The sequence below is a fragment of the Homarus americanus genome, unplaced genomic scaffold (assembly GCF_018991925.1).
Source record: "Homarus americanus isolate GMGI-L3 unplaced genomic scaffold, GMGI_Hamer_2.0 scaffold48016, whole genome shotgun sequence".
Lineage (NCBI taxonomy): Eukaryota > Metazoa > Arthropoda > Malacostraca > Decapoda > Nephropidae > Homarus > Homarus americanus.
The window spans coordinates 1,260,848-1,287,680 of NW_024755055.1; the positions used below are offsets into that span (position 1 = coordinate 1,260,848).

General features: G+C 46.7%; 1 protein-coding gene across 5 annotated transcripts in view; it reads left to right on the top strand.

The window, feature by feature from the left end:
* Nucleotides 1-1,367: 1,367 nt before the first annotated feature.
* The window catches only part of LOC121856162 (ecotropic viral integration site 5 ortholog-like), a 92,395-nt gene continuing 66,929 nt past the window's right edge, over nt 1,368-26,833 (top strand). For 3 of the 5 annotated variants that reach the window (XM_042351481.1, XM_042351483.1, XM_042351484.1), the window contains exons 1-2: nt 2,108-2,405; nt 7,097-7,456. In XM_042351481.1, coding sequence (XP_042207415.1) covers nt 2,170-2,405; nt 7,097-7,456 — 596 coding nt within the window. In that variant the 5' untranslated portion in view covers nt 2,108-2,169. Of the gene's footprint in view, nt 1,832-2,107; nt 2,406-7,096; nt 7,457-26,833 lie in introns of those variants that run through there. The other 2 variants (XM_042351487.1, XM_042351488.1) reach the window with 2 other exon arrangements.

The following is a 26,833-nucleotide window of genomic DNA, read 5'->3' on the forward strand; positions in this document are numbered from 1 at the left end:
GTGTGTGTGTGTGTGTGTGTGTGTGTGTGTGTGTGTGTGTGTGTGTGTGTGTGTGTGTGTGTGTGTGTGTGTGTGTGTGTGTGTGTGTGTGTGTGTGTGTGCGTGTGTGTGTGTGTGTGTGTGTGTGTGTGTGTGTGTGTGTGTGTGTGTGTTTTAACCGTTTATTTTTCTGTTGGTGGTGGCGGTACAGTGGTGGGGTAGTGGTGGTGTGGTGGTGGTGCTTAGTGGTGGTGGAGTAGTGGTGGTGGTGTAGAAGTGGTACTTACACTCACTTCTTCAATCTTTTCATTCATTTTTTCACTCACTTATAAGCCCACCCCACCCCACCCCCACCCACCCCAGGCCCACCCCAGGCACCCAGGCCCACCCCACCCCAGGCCCATAAAAAAATAAATCATACACAGCAACACCTTTATACAACACAGACTAAACTCTGAAATTCTACCTGGAAATAATGGAGGTAGAGGGGGGGCGAGAGGGAGGTCATCTCTTGTTTCAGTTCCGTCTATTTTTTATTTTTATTTTTTCATTATATTTTATTGACGACAAAAGTGTGGGACCAAATGGCTGAGGGGGGCTGTGGTGTGTGGGATAGATTTAGGTTAGGGCAGGTTGGGTTGGGTAGGGTTAGGTTAGGTTTAAAATTCCCTTCGCGTTAGGTATTTCTCGTGGCTGCCTTAGTGTATGAGATGCCGGGTGATGGTGGTCGTGTGTTCAGCAGCGGCGGGAGAGGAGGAGGAGGTTAGGTAAAGCCAGGGTCGTAGAGAGAGGATTGAGACGACTCGCACCATCGACCGTCTCTCTCGCGCAACTGAGAATGCGCCTGGAATCAACCCCCTCCTCTCCTCCTCCCCTCCTCTCTTCCCCTTCCTCCCCCCTCCACCTCGTACTGCTGCCAGAGCCACGATAACACCCGCTGGTGTACGACCCTCGCGTCTTCTGAGTTATAAGACCCTGAGTTTTATTATTATTATTAGCCGTTATTATACCTGATGAGGATGTTGGGTGTCTGATGGATGTGTAGGTGGATGAGGTGAGGTGTAGATGGATAGGGGCAGCTGCTGGGAGGATATTGGATTGGTGGATTTTGTCAGGTTTTATCCTCCGGTACACGCGGGCCGGAGTGCCAAGGTGGCGGGTGTACGGACTCTGGCACTGTCATAGTCGAACAGTTTTGTATTTTTTTTTATTGATGTTTAATATAATGTTGTGAGATAATGAGACTCAGGTGTAAGATGAGGGAGGTAATTGGAAGGATTTTTAAAGGGTTGAGGCAGGTGAGAGGGTGTTGAGGTGAAGGAAGGTGGGCCTGATCTTAGGTTAGGGTAAACGTGTAGTGCTGGACGGAACCTCACCGTCCAGCAAACAGTCACTCCTGGAAGCCTGGGGAAGGGGAGTCGTCAGCTGGAACCCTCCCTTTTCTCTCTAAAACGCGGCTTCCAGGCTCACCCGGTGCTCAATATGAAACCGACATAACCAGAGGACATAGATCACCCCGAGGAACTGTGGCAGTGAGCTTATTTTCACCCCATATTGAACTGAGGAGGAATTTCGTGGCGTGTGTTGTGATGCTGTGAACCCGAGTCTCCCCGCCTCTGGTACTCACCCTGAGAGGCGATACATCTCGTTATTATTTCACAGCGGAGAGGAACCAAAGTCTACAGTTCACTATACCCGGAAGGAGCCTTTACATACGCCTCCTAGACACGCCATTGATGAGACCAGGACTTATTTTTTTTTCTTAGAGAAGAGACGAAAGAAGTCGAGGAGTGAGCCATTGTGTGTGAGGGAGATGAGCGGTGTCTCTGTTTTAGCAGCCTGGCGGTGGTAGGTGAGGTGATAGACTTGGTGTGTGTGTGTGTGTTTGGTGTTCTTGGTGTTTTATCTTCCTCTTTGTGTAGACCTACTAGTGTGTGTGTGTCTGTGTGTGTGTGTATAATTTTTGTGTGTGGAGGGAGCAGACAGTGCACACACACACACACACACAGCAACAACAATCCGGCTGCACATGCTCCGGCCAGCCTGATGAGGATGCTGTAGGAGCGTCAGGCTGTGAAGGAAGTTGTCAGCTGATCTCTGGCTTGCTGGGGGGGGCGGAGGACGCTAGCCGGGGCGGGCGGGAGTGCCGACAGTGCCATAACAGTGCCAAATAAGTAGTGAGGCTGCACCATGTTACTGCAGTGTGTGGGCATGGGTGCTCTGGCGGAGGAGGAGGAGGAGGAAAGTAGTAGTGAAGGTGAGGGGCCGAGGCAGGTGGTGTGGCCTCGACCGACGACCAGCTGCGGGTCTTGGCACTCCAGGGACCCCAGTGCCACCAGTGCCACCGCCAGCTCCTCCCCCAGCACGAGGATCCGACGCCTCAGGAAGACCACCTGCGACACGATCGATGAAAATAGTAACTTGGAGTAGGTCTTTATCCCGCTACCCTCACCTCTCCTCACCTCTCCTCACTGCCTCGCTTCTGCACCACCTGTCGCCTCCTCAATCACCTGTCATCTCATACCAGCCACCTGTCACACACTACCATCACCAACTGTCACACACTACCATCACCACCTGTCACACTACCATCACCACCTGTCACACACTACCACCACCATCTGTCACACTACCATCACCACCTGTCACACTACCATCACCACCTGTCACACACTACCATCACCACCTGTCACACTACCATCACCACCTGTCACACACCACCATCACCACCTGTCACACTACCATCACCACCTGTCACACTACCACCACCCGTCACACTACCACCACCTGGGTCACACCACCACCACCACCTGTCACACTACCACCACCTGTCACATTACCATCACCGCCTGTCACACACTACCATCACCACCTGTCACGCCATCACCACCACCTGTCACACACTACCATCACCACCTGTCACACCATCACCACCACCTGTCACACACTACCATCACCACCTGTCACACCATCACCACCACCACCTGTCACACACCACCACCACCACCTGTCACACACTCACCATCACCACCTGTCACACTACCATCACCACCTGTCACACACTACCATCACACATTGTCCCCACCTGTCACACACACTACCATCACCACCTGTCACACACACTACCATCACCACCTGTCACACACTGTCACCACACTCTGTCACACACTGTCACCACCTGCCACACACTGTCACACACTACTATCACCACCTGTCACCACCTGTCACACATTGTCACCACTTGTCACACACTGTCACCACCTGTCACACACTACCATCACCACCTGTCACACACTACCATCACCACCTGTCACACTACCATCACCACCTGTCACACACTACCATCACCACCTGTCACACACTACCATCACCACCTGTCACACACTGTCACCACCTGTCACACACTATCACCACCTGTCACACACTTAAAACCCTTACCTTTGCACTTCACTGTAGCACTTAAATTAACACCAATCTGAGGGCCTTGTGACACAGCACTTAACAACCTCACAGCTCCAATTGCCTCACCCTAGACAGCTGTTTGCACCGCCGCACGCGATTGGCCAATTCGTGTGTCCAATGCCTGTGGCCTTTCGTTCTTCTGTTATAAAGGATCTGACTTTGTTATCAGATCCAACATATTGTCTTGTGTGACCTGACCTGACCTGACCTGAATTGACCTATAATTATCCATTAGCTACACACCTGTAATCATCGTTCAATAGATTCATACCTGTAATTACCTACTAGCTACACACCTGTAATCATCTACCTACACACCTGTAATTATCTAGTTACACACCTGTACTCATTTCTAGCCACACACCTGTAATTATCCACTAGCTACACACCTGTAATTATCCACCAACTCCACACTTGTTTTCCTTATCCACCACTCTGGCATCCACTTAACCACACATCCACACCATCCATCCATCCACACCAACCCACACCATCCATCCATCTCAACCCACACCATCCATCCACAACAACCCACACCATCCATCCACACCAACCCACACCATCCATCCACACCAACCCACACCATCCATCCACACCAACCCACACCATCCCATCCATCCATCTCAACCCCACACCATCCATCCACACCAACCCACACCATCCATCCATCCCAACCCACACCATCCATCCACCCACACCAACCCACACACCATCCATCCATCCACACACCAACCCACACCATCCATCCATCCACAACAACCCACACCATCCATCCAACCCCACACCATCCATCCACACCAACCCACACCATCCACCCACCAACCCACACCATCCATCCATCCACACCAACCCACACCATCCACCCAACACCAACCCACACCATCCACCCACACCAACCCACACCATCCATCCATCCACACCAACCCACACCATCCATCCATCCACACCAACCCCACACCATCCATCCACACCAACCCACACCATCCATCCACACCAACCCACACCATCCATCCACACCAACCCACACCATCCATCCAGCGGCGTGTCAACTGTTCCCTCTCTACTCATCTTATCCATAATCCACCCCAACATGGTCTGCCACCCACCCAACACGCCACCCACCCAACACGCCACCCTCGCCACCCACGCCACCCTCGCCACTCTCGACTCCCAACTTGCTTCATCCAACTCACCTACCCAATGTCTACTCATCCATCGATCTCATCCACCTCGTCCATCTCATCTACTCCATCCATCATTTAATCCACCTCATCTACACGTCATCCAACTCGATTCTAATTACCAAAATATACCTTACTAGCCACATCCACACCTACTCATCCACATTACCTCACCCACATCACCTCACCCACACCCTCTTACCTCACTTTCTTGCCTTCCCTCACCTCTACCTCCCCTCACCCCTACCTCCCCTCCCCTCTACCTCCTCTCCCCTCCCCTCTCCCCTCACCCCTCCTTTCCACTTTTCTTTCCTCCCCTCACTATCTCACCCCTCCACCCCTTAGCCTCCCCTCTACCTCACCCCTCCCCTCTTCTCCCCTCACCCCTCCACCAACCAGTCGTTATCTGTCGTTACGCTGAACTACCATTAAGCATTATTAGCAGAGAACTGAGTAACATGATAAAAAAAGATGATTCAAATTGAGTCCCTTTCTATAATTGCTGCTCTGGGGTGGGGGTGAAGGGACGTGTGAGGGGTGACGTGTGAGGGGTGACGTGTGAGGGGTGACGAGGAAGTAACATTGACGTGAGGGGGGGGGGGTACTGTAGCGTGACAGAGTAAATGAGGGTCAGATGTGCCGTGACTCGGGAATGAATCTGTGTCACGTCGTTGCACCTTGACTCGCGTAGGTCAAGGAGAAACATAAACAAAACGGTGGGTCAAAGAATATATTTGTTTATTTGTTTATTTTCTTGTTTTTTTTTTGTCCCTTTTCTTTCAATGTCTTTGTTTTCTCTTCGTGTTTTCTTGTTTTTTCTTTATCTCGAATTGTTTATCCATATTTTTGTCTTTGTTATTGTTTGTGTTCTTGTAATTCAATATAGCCGCCTGGACCCATATTAACAGTGTTCCAATATGGCCGCACACTATCATAACATGTACCAAACACTACAACAACTTCCAGCACCTTGTCGTTGTCAGCTATAAGGTGTAACTAGCACGGCGTGTCACTCGACCGTTAAGCTTATACGTGGTGTTGGCACTGGGCTTAACTACCTGGACATTAACAACCCATTAAGCAATTAGCGCCAGGTGAGGTTATGCACTTGGCACCTCTTATCTGGACACGGTGTTGGGGTGTACCCTGATTTGTGGCGTGACACTGGTGGCATATGACACACCTGTGGTTATTGTGACACTCGATGTGGATTGTAACACCTAGAGGCACCTGTTTGTTGTGGTGTGACACTGGTGGCGTTTGACACACCTGTATGGGGGACTATGGCATTCTGACCCAACCTAACCCAACCCAACCTAACCCAACCCAGCACACTGTTCCCCTGCCAAAAATGCCTATCAACTTGTTACGTCAATTTAGGACTAATTCACGTTTTTAACTACTTGTATATGTGGGTATTGGTGCATGGTTTGTACAGGTTTTCTGCATGTCTCTCTCTCTCTCTGCATGTAAAGGTAAAATAAAACACATTTAATTATATATTTTTTCAATTCTCTGATGTAATTTGAATATTTCGTATTTAATTACCTGTTGAGTAATTAAGATGTGTTATTTGATTACCTGTAGTTATGTAATTTTCTCCTCATTATAACTGTGTGTGTGTGTGTGTGTGTGTGTGTGTGTGTGTGTGTGTGTGTGTGTGTGTGTGTGTGTGTGTGTGTGTGTGTGTGTGTGAAGCCCTTTGATAATTCCAGGCATTCTAGTCCAGTCCATACGTCACGCCCTTGGTAATAAGCTAATGTGTTTTAAGACCCTTTTCACCTGCGTCTTGATATGGTAGGTGAGGAGGGGCTGAATTTGGGGCCTGATCACCTGAAGATTAGCCCTCTTAGCTTTCACCTGAAGATTAGCCCCTTAGTTTTCACCTGAAGATTAGCCCCCGTAGCTTTCACCTGAAGATTAGCCCCTTAGCTTATTTCACCTGAAGATTAGCCCCTCTTAGCTTATTTCACCTGAAGATTAGCCCCCTTTAGCTTATTTCACCTGAAGATTAGTCCCCTTAGCTCATTTCACCGGAAGATTAGACCCCTTAGCTTATTTCACCTGAAGATTAACCCCCTTAGCTTATTTCACCTGGAGATTAACCCCCTTAGCATATTTCACCTGAAGATTAGTCAATCGCGTGCGCAATCTTCAATTTTGGTCTGATTTTTCGCGATAGATGAGAATTGCTGAAATAGACGGATAGTTGAAATTGAATGCTAGTCTGGGTTCTGCTTGAAGGCATAAGCGAGTGTGACCTTTGTACCGCGAGGGGAAATGACCTTTTATGTGATGTAAATTGACCTTTGGTGGTGTTTTTTTCTTGATAAGGTGATAAAGAGTGTCTTGAATGACCCCTCCGTTCCTTTCCTGTTCCAGATGTGATATGTTGTGTATGGAATGATTTGTGTATAACCCCTTCCATCTATAACTTCCCTCCCACCTAACACTCTCTCTCCTTCCTGTTCCAGATGTGACGGGGACAGCGGGGTCTCAGGAGCGGCTTCAGACTCCGGCAGTAGCACCAGCAGTAGCCTAGCTAGTAGTCGCTCCAGTAGCCGTAAGAGTTCGGCCTCCAGCATTTGCTCCTCGAGGAAAAGCTCCACCTCCAGCTTCTGTTCGTCAAGGAAGAGCTCAGCCTCGAGTGTTGGGGGGGGCCCTCCCTCGCCCGACGCTGCCGCCGCCATGAGCGAGTCTGACTTGTCCCTCCAACACAACAACAACAACGACGACGCCACAACAACAACAACAACAGCAGCAGCAGGAGTCACCAAGCCAGACCCGTCAGCTGATGATCTGAAGCTCCTGGCAGCCCTAGAGGAGGCCAACAGGTACGTGTCCTTCCTTCCTTCCTTCCTTCCTTCCTTCCTTCCTTCCTTCCTTCCTTCCTTCCTTCTTTCCTTCCTTCCTTCCTTCCTTCCTTCCTTCCTTCCTTCTTCATCCCACGTACCCAAAGCTTCAAACCTAACAGCTCTCTCTCTCTCTCTCTCTCTCTCTCTCTCTCTCTCATTCATTATCATTATATTAATTATCATCATCATCATCATCACATCATTATGCTTGTCTGTGTTCTCGAAGGCAATTTGAAAGTTTGTTACTACGACTTGTTAAAGACTTATTTTTTGGTATTATCGTCTCAAACTTTGGTGATAAACTTTGTAAATATAAACTTTGGACTTTTGTCGCTACCAAACTCGGCCACCAATCAATCACCAGCAGTAGTAGTTTGGTTGATTTGGTCGTGATTGGTTGTTTAGTTGATTGGGAAGGAAGTAGAGAATATAGGATAAAGAAAAATAAAGACTGGAATAAAAACTAATTAATGATGAAAGAAAAAATGAAAGAAAAATATGAAAAAAATCGGGATTCTTTTTTTTTTTTCATTCTTTTACTTTTTTTTTGGGGGATGAGGGGGGGATGAGGAGGGGGGGGTGGTGGAGGCAAGAAGTCTAACCTTTTCCCCAAAAATCTGGCCGCCCTGTAAGTAAAAAGTTTTGGCCATGGCCCGCCTCCCATGGCCAATCTGGAGGAAAAGTTTTCACCTTAAGAGTTTGACAAAATTCCATCTTTTTGTGTCGTAAAGTTTAATCAGGCAGTTTACACACATACATACATACATACATACATACATACATACATACATACATACATACCCACAGTAGTAATTATGACTGAAAACTTAAGATTCAGGTGTTGTGTTGGGGGTAGGGGGTCCACCAGTTGACCCATCTGCTGAGTGACCCCCCATCCTCCTCCTCCGTGGTAAAAAATAGGTTATCGTGGGAATTTCCGCTCTGTTAGACAATGATCTTCGTGTTTCTCGACTGTGTTTCCTGTTGTGTGTGTGTGTGTGTGTGTCCACCTGTGTGTATGTGTGACCGTCCGTCCATCCACCCACCTGTGTGTCCGCTCATTCACCTAAACTAAACTACCCTACCCTACCCTACCCTACCCTACTCCTATACCCTAACCTACCCTACCCTAACCTACCCTAACCGAGGACCATTTTAACACCAGTCATTTCATTTACGAGTTTTTATTATTTAATATTGGTTGAATATTTTTGTTTCCTTTTATTGTCATCACATTAAATACACACACACACACACACACACATACATACATACACACACACACACACACACACACACACACACACACACACGTTCGTTCTGTGCATAAACGTGGAATCGAACCAGCAACACTTAGGACGGGAGGTGAGCTTTGTTTCTACTCGTCCACCGCCCCCACGTTGTCAGATATCTTTCCATTGTTATTTTCATTGGGACGATAACAGTTTACTTCATTTGGTTATTAATTTATAGTTATTTAATTGTTATCTTGTTCGTATTTAAAATTTTTCGATGATATTAAATACGTATTATTATTTACTGTTATTATTTTAGTTGTTTAGTTGATATCATAGGCTATTGTTTTATTTGTTTTAAGGTAAGTTGTTTTTGTTTTGTATTTGTGATTTATTTTTTATTAGGTTTTTAGAGACGATGTTGTTATTGTTATTGTTAATGGTGTTATTCATAATGTTGTTGTTGTTGTTTGTTTGTTTGTTTGTTTGTTTGTTTGTTGTTATCTTCCTGGTCACGTAGGAGGATGGACCTGGAGTTGCTTTCCGTCCGTCCGTGCGCCAGTGTGGGCATTCGTGCGTTCGTGTTGTTGGAAGGGGTTATCTGGAGAGACTATTGTTGTAGTATTTACTGTACTACTACTACTACAACAACAACTTCTACCACCACTACTACTACAACTACTACCACCCTACTACCACCCCTACCACAACTACCACACACACACACACACACTGTCCTTGCTGGGGATAATACCATATCAGTAATGCACTTTCCCCCCGTGGCCTGTCTGGGGCTGTGGTATGATGGTGACATGCACTCAGTGTGTTGGCTTGGCGGCGGTCCAGAGGTCACGTCCACTGGCACCAAGATTTTTATTCCATTTTTTCTTTTCTTTTTGTTTTTTGAGATTTTGAGTTTTTTTTTTGGTTTTGTCTTGTAATTTTTTTTAGTATTTTGTGTTTTGTGGTGGTTTTAAGTGGACGTATCTAGTTAATGATGACGTTTGATTTTGAGTAGCATAGTCCACGATAGCTGGGTTTGTTTCTACGACCTACGATAGCTAAGCCCACGATACCCCCATCTACGATACCCCCACCTAGATACACCACACCTACGATACCCCCACCTACGATACCCCCATCTACGATACCCACACCTACGATACTTACACACACCTGATACCCCACCTACGATACACACCTACGATACCTCCGTCCACCTACGATACTATACATTTTCATCTACGATACCCCCTTCCCCCTCTCCAAAGCACACCCAATAATAATACCTCGAAGGAATTTAGTCGGGAGTTACCAGAATTGAAAGCGGTGGAATTTGGGACCATTTTCTCTCCAGTTTAATTCTGTTAGGAGGAGAGTTAACCAGAGTTGGTCGCCCTGTGTAGGTTGGTGTGGTGGTATTGGTGGTCATGGTGTATGGTTTGGGGCGGTATTAGTGTTGTGTGGTCAGGTTCCTATAATACCATTTGGAGAGAGAGAGAGAGACTAGTAAAGTTCTCTCTCTTCTCTCCTCTTGATTAGAACAAGGTAGTGGGAGAGACGTCTGGGGGGGAGGGGGGTGTCCCTACTGTATTTAGAACTAGAGGGAAGTGGGGAGGGGAATGGGGGGTGAAGGAGGGAGAGAGGAGGAGGGGAAGAAGGTGGTCTGGGAGAAGTCTGATAGGACACACACACACACACACACACACACACACACACACTACATGATCCAAAAATTATATATAAAAAAGGCCTAATGGAACTTCACTGTTTACAATGTCCCAAAAAATAAATCGCCTTTTTACAGTAAAGATAAAACATTGAGGCAACAGAGTCATATATATTGTGACCATTACTAGAGTACATAGCTGTCCACGAGTCCATTTTGTATATTATTTTAATGGACTCAAACACGATATTGTTAGCACTCGTACTCATACTTACCTGTGTGTGGGTGTGTGGGGGGATGGGTGTGAGGTGTGTGGGGTGTGTGAGGGTGTGGGGGGATGGGTGTGAGGGTGTGTGGGTGTGGTGTGGGGATGGGTGTGAGGGTGTGTGGGTGTGTGGGGATGGGTGTGGGGGTGTGTGGGGTGTGGGGGTGTGGGGGATGGGTGTGAGGGTGTGTGTGGGTGTGGGGGTGTGGGGGGATGGGTGTGAGGGTGTGGGTGTGGGAGGATGGGTGTGAGGGTGTGGGGGTGGTGTGGGTGTGTGAGGTGGGAGGGTGTATACACAATCACCAACAAATAGAGGAAACAAAGGTTAAAAGAATTCTGATAAGTGAAGGACAGGAAGAGTTAACTGAAGCATAAGTGACGTAAACTGAAGCACAGGTGACGTTAACTGAAGCACAAGTGACGTAAACTGAAGCACAAGTGACGTAAACTGAAGCACAGGTGACGTAAACTGAAGCACAAGTGACGTAAACTGAAGCACAGGTGACGTAAACTGAAGCACAAGTGACGTAAACTGAAGCACAGGTGACGTAAACTGAAGCACAGGTGACGTAAACTGAAGCAGGTGACGTAAACTGAAGCACAAGTGGCATAACTTAAACACAAGTAAAATAAACAGGTTAGACAATTATGAAACAGTTCTATCATTGGAATTAGTTGAGGAGTGTGATGACATGGGTGACCTACCCCAGATGTGATAATGATGTAACGAGGGACAGGGGCGTGGTGGGGGTGGTGGGGGAGGAGGGTGGGAGGTAATGGTTGGGAGGATGAGGAGGAGAGTCGGTATGGGGGTGTGGTGGGGGTGATGAGGGAAGATGGGTAAGGGTAGTGGTGAGGGAGGGGGCGTGGTGGTGATGAGAGAATGTGTGTCAGGTAGAGGGCGTGGTGGTGATGGGGTGTGGTAGAGGCGTGGTGTTGTGTACACGCCATGTTAACAGGTAGGCGTGGTGAGCTGTTGGGTCTTATTTCAGTCACTGTTTATTCCTTATTTTCCTTATTGTCTTATTATTACCGAGAGAGAGGGGGTAATATTCCTCTTCAGCCAGGTAATATAGCTATAACAGGTATTAATTAAGCAGTGTATTACCTTTGGCCTCTCGCCTTCATTACCTGCCCAGGTGTTTGCTTAATATATGACCATTTTATTAAACCTTTCCCCTTAAAGTCGACCAGGGGTGTGGGGGGTGAGGGTGTGTGGGGTGTGGGGAAGGGGGGGGGGTTTGGGGTGTGGGGCGGGGGTGGGGTGTGTGGGGGTGAGGGTGTGTGGCGGGGGGTTGAGGGTGTGTGGGTGTGGGGGGGTTGAGGGTGTGGGGGTGTTATATTATTATTATTATTTTCGTATTATTATAGTTATTATTATTATTATTATAGTTATTTTATTATTATGTTATTATTATTATTATAGTTATTATTATTATTTATTATTATTATTATTATTATTTATTATTATTATTTATTCTTTACCGTCTCCATAAAGTACACAGCAGAGTTTTAAATTACTTTTTCTACAAATTACATTAATAATTCATTTTATGCAAATTACATTCACCATATGCAAATTATATTAGTTGTTCATGATATGCAAAGTACTTTAACACTTCATTATACCAAAAATATATATTAATAATTGGTTAAATATACTGATTATTAGGTTGGTTTAAATAATAATAATAATAATAATAATAATAACAACAACAACAACAAAAGCAACAACAAATAAAATAACAATAAATATGCGAATTACACTCATATTAAATTCAGGTAAATTAATTGATTTTTTTTAATTATAATTATTAAGATTTACTTTTGTTAAATTAAGTACAGTTACGGATGTTATGTTAAATGTCTCAAGTTAACTGTTTAATGTTGTCAAGGAAAGCTGGGGAGATCCTTATAATGACCTGTCTCTGGGGAGGGTACTGGGGTGAGAGGGAGGTGGGGAGGGTACTGGGGTGGGGGGGAGGGTACTGGGGTGGGAGGGGAGGTACTGGGGTGAGAGGGAGGGTACTGGGGTGAGGGGCAGGTGGGGAGGGTCTGGGGTGGGAGGAGGTGGGGGGGGGTGGGAGGGAGGGTACTGGGGTGGGAGGGAGGGTGCTGGGGTGAGGGAGGTGGGGAGGGTACTGGGGTGGGAGGGAGGTGGGGGGAGGGTACTGGGGTGGGAGGGAGGGTACTGGGGTGAGAGGGAGGTGGGAGGTACTGGGGTGGGAGGGGTGGGGACTGGGGTGGGAGGGTACTGGGGTGAGAGGGGAGGTGGGGGGGAGGGTACTGGGGTGGGAGGGGAGGGTACTGGGGTGAGAGGGGGTGGGGAGGGTACTGGGGTGGGAGGGAGGTGGGGAGGAGGGTACTGGGGTGAGAGGGGGAGGTGGGGGAGGGTGCTGGGGTGGGAGGAGGTACTGGGGTGAGAGGGGGAGGTGGGGAGGGTACTGGGGTGAGAGGGGAGGTGGGGGAGGGCTGGGGTGGGGGGGGAGGGCTGGGGTGGGGGAGGTGGGGAGGGAGGTTACTGGGGTGGGGGGAGTGAGGAGGGGTGAAGTGGGGAGTATTGGGGTGGGAGTGGGTAGAGCTGGGAAGGGGAGAAGAAAAAGGCCGTGGGGGTTGGGGGTGGGGACTAGGGAGGAGAAGGGAGAGAGACCTAGGAGAGTGAGAAAGAAGAGGGGAGAACGGTAGGGTGAGGAGGGAGAGGGTGGGGAGAAGGGAGAAGGAGAAGGGGAAGAAGGGAGGGTGAGGGAGAAGGAGGGTGAGGGGAGAGAAGGAGGGTGAGGAGAGGGTGAGGGGAGAAGGGTGAGGGGGAGAAGGGAGAAAACTAGATCACCGGAAATTGTAGTGGTAAGATAATGAGTCCTTGAAGAACCTGTCTGGGGTGGGGAGCTTCCTCTTGACACCTGGCCCACCCACCCACCCCACCTGGACACCCCTGGCCCACCCACCTGGCCCACCCCACCTGAACTACACCACCACTTATTATTTCATCTGCTTCTCTTTTTTTTTTTTTTTTTTTTTTTCTTCAGCTCAGTAACAAAGCACAAAGGATAATCTGATGAATGAGAGATGAAGGCTAACGAAGAGGAGAGAAGGATTAACCCGAGAAACACAGACACAAATAAGCAGTAATCCGATAAACAGAGATAGGATAGTTACCCCGTCAATAGTGAAACAGAAAACGGGATGTGGCGGGGTGTGGAAGGGGAGTCTTAGAGAAATTTATCTGTGGAGCGATAGACAGACAGATAGATAGACAGACACACAGACATACAGACAGACAGACAGACAGACAGACACAGGTATTCAGGTAAAATCGTCATTAAATTTTTCACCTTATGGTAACAGACAGCCTTAAAGAACTTGATGTTAATTTACAATATCTAGGTAACTCATTAAAGGTGTCACAGGTTAATTAGTATTACCTGGATACTTAGCAGGTTAATTAATACTACCTGGATAATTAGCAGGTAGGTGAGAGGGTTAATTATTGAAATGGACTTGACGTGATGAGCTGGATGAAGGGTGAGGGAAAGGTGTCCGTTAGCGTCTGTTAGTGTCCGTTCGCGTCCGTTAGCGTCCGTTAGTGTCTGTTTATTAGTATCTGTGAGTATATGTTAGTATCTTTTAGAATCTGTAAGGCCAAGAGACCTAATCTCCATCACCCCACACACGGTAAAGATGGTGTAGAGTTAATGATATGCAAATCCCATAATGGCGCGCCAGAAATAGTCGACTAGTTCTTTAGTTTTGGCGTTGAAAGGTTTATAATTTATTCTTGGTGAAATTTTGTTGAAGGAAAAAGTGCTTTGGTGTTTGTGAACATTTGAAATGTTTGTGTGTGGTGGTGGTGGTTTGTGGTGGTGGTGGTGAGTGTGGTGGGGTGGTGGTTGTGTGGTGAATGGTGGTGGTGGTGGGGTGGTAAGTATGTAGTGGTGGTTGTGGTAGGGGTGGTAAATAAGTGGTAGTGGGGTGTGTAGTAGTGGTAGTGGTGGTAGGGGTTGTTTATTAATGTAGTTCCACCGATGGACACCAGAGGGCCAGACGCATCTCAAACCTCTGTTGTTTTGAGTCTCATGAAAACTCAAAATAAACTGTTGTATTTTGTTGTAGATGCGTATGTTAGCTCTATCGATGCTGTACATGACTGACTGGCTGGCTGATTGACTGACTGACTGACTGACTGACTGAACCGCTGAGAATTTGTTAAGCGTGTGTTCAGATTGGTTTTAAATTATCATAAGTCACGCGTTTCCTTGGAGTTATCGATTCTCCCTTCATCTGTTTCAAATCACCATAATTCACACGTTCCTTGGAGCTATTAAATTCCTCTTCACTTATTTATAACTCCAATATCATCCAATTTAATAAAAAAAAACACTGAATTTGATACCAGAACAGTTAATTACACTCACACACACACAGACACTGGTAGATTAGATTCCCCGCGCTTTTGGAAATTCGCCTTGATAAATATTGGAACCGATAATATTGGAACGAGTTTTAATATTTAAGAGAACATATTATACCCGCTGGAGTTTGAGTCTGGTGTATTTGTTGATAAATATTGTAGGAAATTTATTAACTCGAGTGTATCAGTGTTAATGAATTTATTTATTTAGAAGTTTATTATAATTGATAGACGGTTAATTATTATATTTTTGGAGGAGGAGGATTAGGAGGTGATTGGAGGAAGAAGAGGAGGGGGATTGGGAGGTGATTGGAGGAAGGGAGGAGGGGGATTGGGAGGTGATTGGAGGAAGAAGAGGAGGGGGATTGGGAGGTGATTGGAGGAAGGGAGGAGGGATTTGGAGAGTTGACTGAAAGGAAGACAGATTATACCTGATTGTAGCCTTGAAGATTAGATCTGATTGGCTGAGAAGTTATTGCGCAAAGCTGATTGGCCAACGAGAGATTGACAGACCGTGGGAATTTCTGTACTTATTCGAGATTTAAGAGAACGTCCGTGATTTGGCTGTAATTTACTGGCCGTGATTGTCCTTGTTATGTTAGCGTCCGTGGTATATCCGTGACCGTAGGAGGCTCGTCCGTGTTTGATCTTTATTGTGGTATGTGTTTTTGTCCGTTCGTTTGTCCGTGGTTTGGATATGTGCTTCGGCCGTAGTATATATGTGGATATTCATGTTATGTGTCTATCTTGTCCGTAGAATAGGGGGTATATAACACATACTTAACCTCGTCCGTAGCATGAATGAAGTCCGTCCGTGGCATAAGAGTATAACACAGTATTCGGCCTGTCCATACGTTAAGTTTAGCCCGTTTGTATGTGTGGACCGTCCGTGGCGTGTGTGTGGGGCGTCCGTGGCATGGGAGTGTGGTAGGTCCGTGGCAGCTGGGGGCGCGTGTACGTGTTAGTAGAGCATGACAAAGAGAGAAAGTTGCTTCATAGTTCACAAACATCCCAGACGGTGTGTGTGTGTGTGTCTGTCTGTCTCATTTTTCTCCCTAGATTCTCATTTTCCTCCCTAGATTCTCATTTTCCTCCCTAGATTCTCAGTTTCTTCCCTAGATTCTCAGTTTCCTCCCTAGATTCACTCATTTTCCTCCCCAAATTCTCTCTCATTTTCCGGTTTAATTTGGCAGGGAAATTTCCGGCTGATTGTTGCCTCATGACGACTGCAGAACGGGATTCAACTTGAGGAGATTAGCTAAGTTGGCTGATGTTAGGCTCTTGAGTTAAAGATATTACCTTTAGAGAGAGAGAGAGAGAGAGAGAGAGAGAGAGAGAGAGAGAGAGAGAGAGAGATTAAAATGGAGGGAAAGAAAGAAAGTGGTCATGATAGTGAGAGAAAGGAGAGAGAGAGAGAGAGGGAATGACCTTTAAACTTGGAATCGGTAGGAACGGTCAATGAACTTGGAATCGGTAGGAATGGCCTTTAAACTTGGAATCGGTAGGAATGGCCTTTAAACTTGGATCGGTAGGAATGGCCTTTAAACTTGAATCGGTAGGAATGGCCTTTAAACTTGGAATCGATAGGAATAGCCTTTAAACTTGGAATCGGTAGGAATGGTCAATGAACTTGGAATCGGTGGAACGACTCAGGAACTTAAAGCTGGTCGGAATTCGGTGTCTGAGGAATGGTCCTTGAACCCTACTGAGGTCGACGGGGTGGGGGAGAGAGCTGAGGGTGAGGGAGAGATGAGGGGGAGAGGTGACGGGGAGAGGAGGGGTAATGTTGGGAGAGGTGAGGGAATGGGGGGAGAAGGAGTAAACCAGAGTGGTGGAGGTAGTCTCTGTGTGGTGGTAGTGATGGTGTTGGTGATAGTGGTGATGGTGTTGGCAATGGGGTTTAATAATGGTGTTATGGTGATGGTGATAGATGGTGAGTAGTGGTGATGATAGCGGCCTCCAACAACTTCATTACCTCACAATACTCACTGAGAAACTATGAGGAGGAGGTTAAAGACTCATAAAGACTCATTAATAAGCTGGAGTCTTTAGAGATAGCTTATAACTCCTACTCTCTCTCTCTCTCTCTCTCCCACCTCTCTCTCTCTCCCACCTCTCTCTCCACCACCTCTCTCTCCACCACCCCTCTCTCCACCACCCTCCTCTCTCTCCTTCTTCTCTCCTTCCCAACCCCTCTCTCTCTCAGGTCAGGTCAGGTCAGGTCAGGTCAGGTCAGGTTAGGTTAGGTTTTCCACCACTGTTGTCAAGGCTCTCGTATGGTTGGCCTGCATCTCTTCTGCCAACATCTGGACTCTAGCCAACATCGCCTCACCTCTCTGTTTAAATGTTAAATTATTACCCCGGTCTTTAGGGGAAAATTGTGAAAAAGCTTAAAATACGCTTCTGTTTTGGGGGAAAATTGTAAAAAGCTTAAAATTATGTCTGTGTCTGTAATGAATTAAAAATCCTCAAAATTATTAAAAGGTAATATCCCCTAAAAGTCCAAAATTTCCCCTAAAAGTAAAGAAGTTCGAAATTTTCCCTAAAATGGTCATAATTCCTCCTTTAAAGTCCAAAATTCCCCCTAAAAGTCCAAAAGTCCCCTAAAGTCCAAAATTCCCCCTAAAAGTCCAAAAGTCCCCCTAAAAGTCCAAAAGTACCCCTAAAAGTCCAAAAGTACCCCTAAAAGTCCAAATTTTCCTAAAAAGTAAACCTGAAAAGTCCAGAAAGACCCACACAGATAAACACCTTACCTTTACCTGAGCTCATTAATGACCACCAGGTAAAGTGACTTGTTCCGGGTCACGTCCACCTCTCATTAGCTCACCTACGTCCTCTGCTAATTAACTCACCTACGCCCATATTAATTACCTCATTACCTGGTGGGGAGTTATTGATTAGTTCTCACACCTATATATGTCTTATCACCTGACTGAAGTACTAATTGGCTCACTGCCTAATTGGGATACTAATTAGCTCACCATCTGACTGGAGATGTAATTAACTCACCTGACTTAAATACTAATTAACTCACCTGACTGAAACACCAATTAACTCACCTGACTGAAACACCAATTAACTCACCTGTAGATAAATTTCAAAGGTTAGTTAAATAGACAATGACGATATTTACAACTTTATCTAAGAATAGAGTAGAGGATAGTTAGTTACCTTTCAATGGATAGAGGAAGCGATAGCGATAGATACGATAACGAAGGCTTTGCGAGGTCTTTGGAGAATGCGAGGTAAAGAGTTATTGGAGATTACGAGGTCGTTTGCGATATCTCTCTCTCTCTCGTGAGTCGACAACGTGAGCTGGATGTAATAATTTTCCGGTGTGGTGATGAGGGTGCGCGTCTGATATCGGCAGGGGGTGGAGGGGGTGGGGGCGGGTGTTTTAAGGGGGGGTGGAGAGGAGAGAAGGAGGGGGGGAGGAGAGAAGGAAGAAGGAGGGGGGTGAGTGAGACAGTGACAAACGAGTGTCGTGATTAGATTAAGCTACATCACATTACTCTCTCTTAAATGCTTTTGTTCTGCCTCTCTCCCACCCCTCCTTGCCTGGTTTTTTTGTCTCCTCCCTCCTTCTTCTTCTACTCTCCTTCCTTCTCCTCTACCCTCTCCTCTCAGATGACGATCACACATGAATAATGGAAACGGGGGGGGATGGGGGAGAGGAGGAAGAGGAGGTCGATGGGTAGAGGAGGAGAAGGTGGTGGAGGAGGGGTCGAGGTGAGGTAGGGGTCAGGTAGGGTAGGAGGTCGTAGGTAGGGTAGGAGGGTCGTAGGTAGAGTAGGAGAGGTCGTAGGTAAGGTAGGAGGGGTCGTAGGTAGGGTAGGAGGGGTCGTAGGTAGAGTAGAGAGGTCAGAGTAGGAGAGGTCGGTAGAGTAGGAGGTCGTAGGTAGGTAGAAGTCGGGTTGGAGAAGTCGGGTAGTAGAAGTCGTAGGTAGGTAAGAGGGGTCGGGTGGTAGAGTAGGAGAGGTCGTAAAGGTAGGAGGGTCGTAGGTAGGGTAGGAGAGGTCGTAGGTAGAGTAGGAGAGGTCGTAGGTAGGGTAGAAGTCGTGGGTTGTAGAAGTCGTGTTGAGAAGTCGTGGGTAGTAGAAGTCGTAGGTAGGGTAGGAAGGGGTCGTAGTGAGAGCACGGGTCGTCATGGCAAGGGGAGGGGGCAGGTCGTGCTGTTTGAGAATCCCCTGGAATTAGTTTCAAGAGCCGAGCGAAAAGTCGGATTAGAATTTGTTTTTTGTTTTAATTAATTTGTGGAAAAAATATCTCCTATGCCTGACGTTTGATGCTTTAATTAATTAGATTATTATTATTATTATTATTGTTGTTGTTGTTGTTGTTGTTGTTGTTGTTGTTATTTGTTTAGTGTTGTTGTTATTGTTGTTTTGTTGCTGTTGTTTCTATGTTAAGTTCTTATTAATAAATTTTCATTATGCTAAAACGATGATGATGATGGGGGTGACAGACAGACAGACAGACAGACATAGACAGACAGACAGACATAGACAGACAGACAGACATAGACAGACAGACAGACAGACAGACAGACATAGACAGACAGACAGACAGACAGACAGACAGACAACAAGGTCCTAACCCTCCCCTCCAATACAATATTTTTCACCCTTCCTAATACACACGTAACACTAATGACCAATTAAGGTGAGTTAATTAGTTTACTAAATAGTTTACAACCAATTTTTGTAACCTATTTATTGTTTACTTTGATGATTAATGTACAAGTAATGATAAAAATGATTTAGTGTTTTATCTAGCATTTAATACGACATAATACATAATATTTGTTTAATTAGTTGATATAAAAAGGACCTCCCTCTGTTCCTCTGTTCATCTGTTCCTCTGTTCATCTGTTCCTCTGTTCATCTGTTCATCTGTTCCTCTGTTCATCTGTTCCAGCCTCCCTCCCTCTGTTCAAGAAAGAGGATTTAGTTGTTTTGAAATGCAGGGATCGTCAACCCAGGCATTTAAAGAGAGAGAGAGAGAGAGAGAGAGAGAGAGAGAGAGAGGTTTGGAGGGGGTGCTAGTGTGTGTGTGTGTGTGTGTGTGTGTGTGTGTGTGTGTGTGTGTGTGTGTGTGTGTCAGTCTAAAAACACTCTCTCTCGTGGTGTTTTCTCGTTTATGAACCAGTATAATCCCTAACATTGTCCCATGCCTAAAGTACCTTAGTGTTCGAGGTACAGTAACAACATCATAACGCCAGTGTTCCAGTAGTGCCAGTGTTCCAGTAGTGCCAGTGTTCCAGTAGTGCCACACAGGAGTGATTCAATTTTCCACGCTACGGAATGTCAGGTTTCAGTGCCACTCATCATATCCCGTTCAGAGTCCGGTTCTAGTCCGGTTTTGAGAGTATAGTATCTAGAGCCCCGTTTCCAGAGTCCGGTTTCCAGGGTACGGTTTCCAGGGTACGGTTTCCAGTGTGCCGAAAGTACCTACACCACGTGACGGTACAGAACACACAATCAATCTCACCCACCAGTCAGCTTTACATACTGCTGGGGCGGGGGAGAGGAGGAGGGAGGGTGGGGAGGAGGAGGAGGGAGGGAGGGTGGGGTAGAGAGGAAGGGGAGGTGGGTAGAGAGGAGGGAGGGCCTGGTTTTGGGTCTCCTCCCTCCTACCTCTGCCCCCCAGGCCCGGCGAGAGTGTCACAGTTGGCACTGATCCAAAGTTGGGATGGCACCAGGCACTATCCTCACACACATTCACACACGCTGTCACACTCAGAGACACGCTACAGTCAAACACACGCTGTCACACTCAGAGACACGCGTCAAGTCAAACACACGCGTCAGCAAACACGCTTCAAACACGCGTCCAGACACCCGATCAAACCTGTCAGAGACACGCCGTCACACTCAAACACACGCCGTCACAGTCAAACACACGCCGTCACACTCAAACACGCCGTCACACTCAAACACACACAAAAAACTTTCATTAAATGTTGTTCGCGGGAGGAGAGTCTTCCAGCGGCGGCAGAGGTATTAAGCGGTACTAAATGGTTTTATGCCGACGTTTACACTGATTCCTCTTTGACTCCCTTCCTTCCCTGCCCTTCCTTCCTGCCTCCTTCCTTCCTTCCTTCCTTCCCGCTCCCTTCCCTGCCCCTCCTCCCCTCCCCTTCCTTCCCCTGCCCCCTTCCTTCCCTGCTCCCTTCCTTCCCTCCCTTCCTTCCCTTCCTTCCCTCAATTGCCTTTTTTTGTAGAGATAGAGAAGGTAGAAGATTAGAGGTAGAAGAGGAAAATTATAGTTGGAAATTGAAGAAGTTTAGGAGGAGGTAGGAGAGGCCAGTGACTTGCTGTGGGTTTGCTGAGCTAATAGTGTCTAGGGTTGTGTCATGGGTTAGTTATTGTCGTGTGTTGCTGCTGGTTGATGGGTTTTATTCTCAGGTCTCTATGTATCTCGGCTGTGGTTCTGGTGAAGGGGTATCTTTCACCTGTGACGGACCTCAGGGCTTTATTTTTGGACCACCTGTAGTTTCTCAGCTCTCTTGCTTTTCTTTCCTGGTGCTGACATGATGGGAGTAACCTGTCGTGGATATATGCAGGCCCTTCCCCCCGCCTCTTCTATCCTACCCCTACCTCCCTACCCTGCTCTCCTCCTCCCTTCTCCTGCCCCCTTCTTCCCTCTCTCACACCCTTTCCCTCCCTCTTCCTCACCTTCTTCCTCCATCCATCCCCTACCCCTACCTCCATCACTCATCTCCCTACCTCCCTCACCCTCACCCCCTACCCTCACCCCTATCCTCCCCTACCCCCTCCCTTCTCCCCAAAGGAACTGACTCGAGTGATAGATTGTGTTTGTAAGTTAGTGAAGGCTTGTGTGTGTGTGTGTGTGTGTGTGTGTGTGTGTGTGTGTGTGTGTGTGTGTGTGTGTGTGTGTGTGTTAGCTGGTGTGACGGTGGTATTATGTGTCTCAGTAACTGGTATTAGGACTCTGACGGGTATTATGATATTTATTTACTGGTATAATGCCTCTCTCGTCATTATTTCATTAATTTTCATTGACTGGGGCTAAGACAGACAGACAGACAGACAGACAGACAAGATACTGGTCATTATATCATTGGCTCTCAGTGACAGGGAGGTGACAGTCAGTACCTGGCTGTTAGGGTGTCGCAACAGGTAGTTGATTAATGTCTGTCCAGGTAACATCGTCTGTCTCTCCTGTCCTATATTCTGATGGACGGGAGAGGGATGGGTGGGGATGGGGAGAAGGGGGTTGATAAATTGATGGGGAGGTAATGGTTTAGAGACACACACACACACACACATACACACATACACAGACAGACAGACAGACAGACAGACAGACAGACAGACAGGAGATATACTCAAATATATCGTATATAATTCCTGCTATTAATATATGTAATTAACCTGTTGATTTCTTGTTTTATAGTCAGGTGGAGGCAACAGGTGAGGTGGACGACCAATCAGTGAGTACACCTGTAATATTGTTGTATTACCTGGGATCATTATAAAGAGGTTAATGTTGTGTGTTACCTGAGATCATTATAAAGGGGTTAATTGGGGTACGTCAGGCGTTGCAGTGCTCGTGGTGGCGCTTTTGTTATGGTCAGCGAACGTCAGGCGGTGTTGAGTGCTCGTAGTGGCGTTGTTGTCATAGTCTTATTTTTCTCGGGTTGGCGCTCAAGTGGCACTGGCCCTGCCCCTGGGGACCTTAACGCTCTCTGGTGGCACCTCCTGGTGCCTCTCTCGTTATACCGGGGGGGGGGAAGAGGAAGAGGTTAGGAGAGGGAGGAAGAAGCTGGGGAGGAAGAGGTCGGGAGGGGGAGAATAATCCACAGATAGATGGGAGGAAGGTTTAGTGCCGGTGGTTGGGGAGATAAAGGTTAATGTGGGTGACAATTGTGGGAGATAAGTGTGTTGAGATACTGTGATGTGTGGGAGAGGAGGAGGAGTGGGGGAGGTTATGGAAACGAGAGGAAGGGGAGAAGATTGAAGGGAGGGGAGGAAGGGGGAATATGGGGAGAGAGAGAGAGAGATAATAATGATGGTGATAAGACGCTGGGAAGGCGACTATAATGTTGGAGGTGATGGTGGAGGTCCTGATGATGGAGAGAGGTGAGGGAGAGAGGTAGGGGGGGGTGATAGTGTGGGAGGAGTGAGGGGTGATATGATGATGAGGCATGGATGGTGATGGTGGTGACAGATGGTGATGGTGGTGATGACTGATGGTGACTGATGGTGACTGATGGTGACAGATGGTGATGGTGGTGATGACTGATGGTGACTGATGGTGACTGATGGTGAAGCTGGGTGATTGACACAGTATTATCGAGGAATCAGATGGCAGGTATTGACCCAGTTGCCTCTCTTTTGGGTGTGTGTGTGTGTAGGTATGACCACACACACACACACACACACACACACACACACACACACACACACACACACACACACACACACACACACACACACACACACACACACCTGACAACCTCTTTCGACCTGTCAGATAAACTCAGTCAGATTCTCCAATGTAACTTCATTTGGGTCTGACTTCACTACCCACCCGTGTAATGAGTCACCTTTGATCACCTGACAGACAGACAGGCAGATGGGACGTTGATTTTGGGTTAAATTGGCAGAAAATAAGGCTTTGATGTGTAATGTGGGAAGCGTATTGTGTAAATTGGGTGAAGTGACTCGGAACTTTGGTCTAAATTGGGTGGTGGAGGATGAAACGTCGTAGGTGGAAATTGGGTGGAGGTGGGAACTTTGGTGGTGGAGATGGGAACTTTGGTGGAGGAGATGGGAACTTTGGTGGTGTAAAATAGGTAAAGTGAATTCATATATTTGCAAATTGGATGGAATAAATTAAATGGATTGTGTAAATTGACTCAAATTGGTGTTCATAACTGGTGAAATATTCTGTTATGAGAGAGAGAGAGAGAGATTACTCTAATTAAAACATGTCAAACTATGAATAACTTAAAATAGGTAATGTGTAGGTAAATGAATTGGGGAGTATTTTAATTCTCGTCTATTTTGGTGGGAATTGGGTGACTCCTTCCCCACACCCACAAACACCCACAATTTCCCACACAAACACCCTGACAGACCCTTCGACACACACACACACAAATATACCCAATACATCCAACCACCCACCACCACCACCCCACCCACCACTACCCCACCCACCACCACCCCACCTAACACCACCTAGCGTTAACTATCCGTAAATCATTTGCATAATTCACCTGGGTACAGAAATACACATATGATATTACAGGTAACATTCTGTACCCATTAATAAGCATATTGGCGACCTGTATTGAGCTGTATTTTGTTGTATTATTTTGTACCTTGAAATACCTGTCATGATACCTGGTGTACCTGTAATTTAAAGGGATACTTCTTGTTGCAGGTGTTTCAATTACTAGGGTTATTAATCACCGTTGGTTAGGTTTGGTTAGGTTTTGGTTTGGTTGGTTTGGTTTGGTTAGGTTAGGTTAGGTTTTGCTATGTTAGGTTTATGGTTAGTTTAAATTAGTCATCTTTTTTAACATTGTCCAATTTTAACCTTTCAGTAAATGTCGACCCCAAAATATTTTACAATTACATTAGTTTTTATTTATTTATTTATTTTATTGCAACGTTGTGTGTGTGTGTGTGTGTGTGTTGTGTGTGTGGTGGTGTGTGTGTGTGTGTGTGTGTGTGTGTGTGTGTGTGTGTGTGTGTGTGTGTGTGTGTGTGTGTGTGTGTGTGTGTGTGTGTGTGTGTGTGTTCATCATGCCCGCTATAGTGGACTTTAAATTTAGTTAATGGCGAGGATAGCGAAAGGTGGTTATATTTTGGATGGTCGCTCGTGCAGGCTGACCTAGTTACCACCACCACCATTACTACCACCACCACCACCACCACCACTACCACCACCACCACTACCACCACCACCACCCACCCCTACCACCACTACCACCCACCCCTACCACCACCACCACTACCACCCCACCACTACCACCACCACCACCCTTCCCAGGCTAAAATTTTCCTGTTTGACTCTCTCTCTCTCTCTCTCTCTCTCTCTCTCTCTCACACGGCAGCACAGTTGATAAAGGGACATACGTGACGCCAATACCTTCCTTTTATCTATTTTTTGTGTACATGTGTCCGATTTTTCCTTTTTTAATTTTTTTTTATTTACTTTTTTGGTGAAATTAAAAAACTGAATTTCACTGAGCCATTTTGGTGTGTTAACCTCTACTGTGCCTCTGTGTGGGTCGACAGGAATAGTGTTCCTTATGACCCCTCACTTCCTCCCTCTCTTTCTTACTCTCCCTCTCCCCCCCCTCCTTCCTTCCTTCCTTCCTTCCTCTTCCTTCCTTCCTTCTCTTCCTTCCTTCCTTCCTTCCTCCTTCCTTCCTTCCTTCTTCCTTCCTTCCTTCCTTCCTTCCTTCCTTCCTTCTTCCTTCCTTCCTTCCTCCTTCCTTCCTTCCTTCTTCCTTCCTTCCTCCTCCTCACCTGTAGATATCCATTGTTTATTTTCCTTTGAATTGACATGAATGGAATTTGATCTTTTATTGTCTGGTTTAAATGATGAGGGAGGTTAGGGATGAGAGGGCAGGGTGAGGAAGGGGGTGGAGGATGTGAAGAGGTGGAGGGGGTGATGAGAGGGGGAGGGATGTAGAACGGGGTGAAAGGATGGAGGAAGGTTGAAGGAAGTGGAGGATGTCTCCTTCCTCTTTTCCTCTTCCATCATCTGCTATCTCTTCAACTCCTTCCACTTCTCATTCTCCTCTTCTCCACTTCTCTTTCTTCTTCCTCCTTCCCCTCCCTCCCTCCCCCATCCCACCCCCTCCTCCCCCGCATCTACAGTCTCCACCATTATTCCGCCATCTTGAGAGACCTGGGGGATTCAAGTCTGCCATGCCAACTATAGCGTAATCCAATCGTTGGTATGAGGTTTAATAGATCGTTCTCACCTGCCCAATTACCCACAAGGTGTCCGAGTGTTTGGTGTGGCCAGAGTGGTGCTGAGAGAGAGAGAGAGTTAAAAAAATCCTTAATATTAATCCTATAATCTCCTATCAGATAAGTGAAGGAAGGTAAGATAGCCTAAAGAAAAGTTTGAAGAGAAAGTTTGAAAGTTTGGGGTAAGTTTCCCTTCATGTCTAGGTAAGAGGAAAGTTTTTCTTGTTCGTTCATAAAAGTTTAGCAAAGGAGTTTTTCATTTGATATGGTCTGTATTGCGCTGAGGTGTTTTGGCGGGGATGTTACTCTTGTCTTTGTGTTTTCTTTTTGTTTTGGAGAATTTTTGTTTATTGTTTTGGCGGGACTCTTTTGGTTGTTGTTTTGACGGATTTGGCGGGAAATGATTTTTGTTTTTCGTGTTTTCTTTTGTTTTGGCAGGAATTTTTTGTTTATTGTTTTGTGAGATTTTTTTGTTTATTGTTTTTATTTGTTTTGGCAGGAAATATTTAGGTGTTTTGTTTTATCTCTTTCAGCAGTCATCCTTCTCTCTCTCTCTCTCTCCCTTCCTTCCTTCCTTCCTTCCTCCCTCCTCCTCCTCCCTCCTCTGCCTACCCCTCCCATTACCATTCCCTCCCTTTCTATCACCCTTCCCTTTACTATGACCCTCCCCTCACCTTCCCTCCTTCCCCTTCCATCACCTTCCCTCCCTCCCATCACCTTCCCTCCATCACCTTCCCTCCCCCTCCCATCATCTTCCTCCCCCTCCCATCATCTTCCCTCCCCTTCCATCACCTTCCCTCTCCCATCATCTTCCTCTCCCC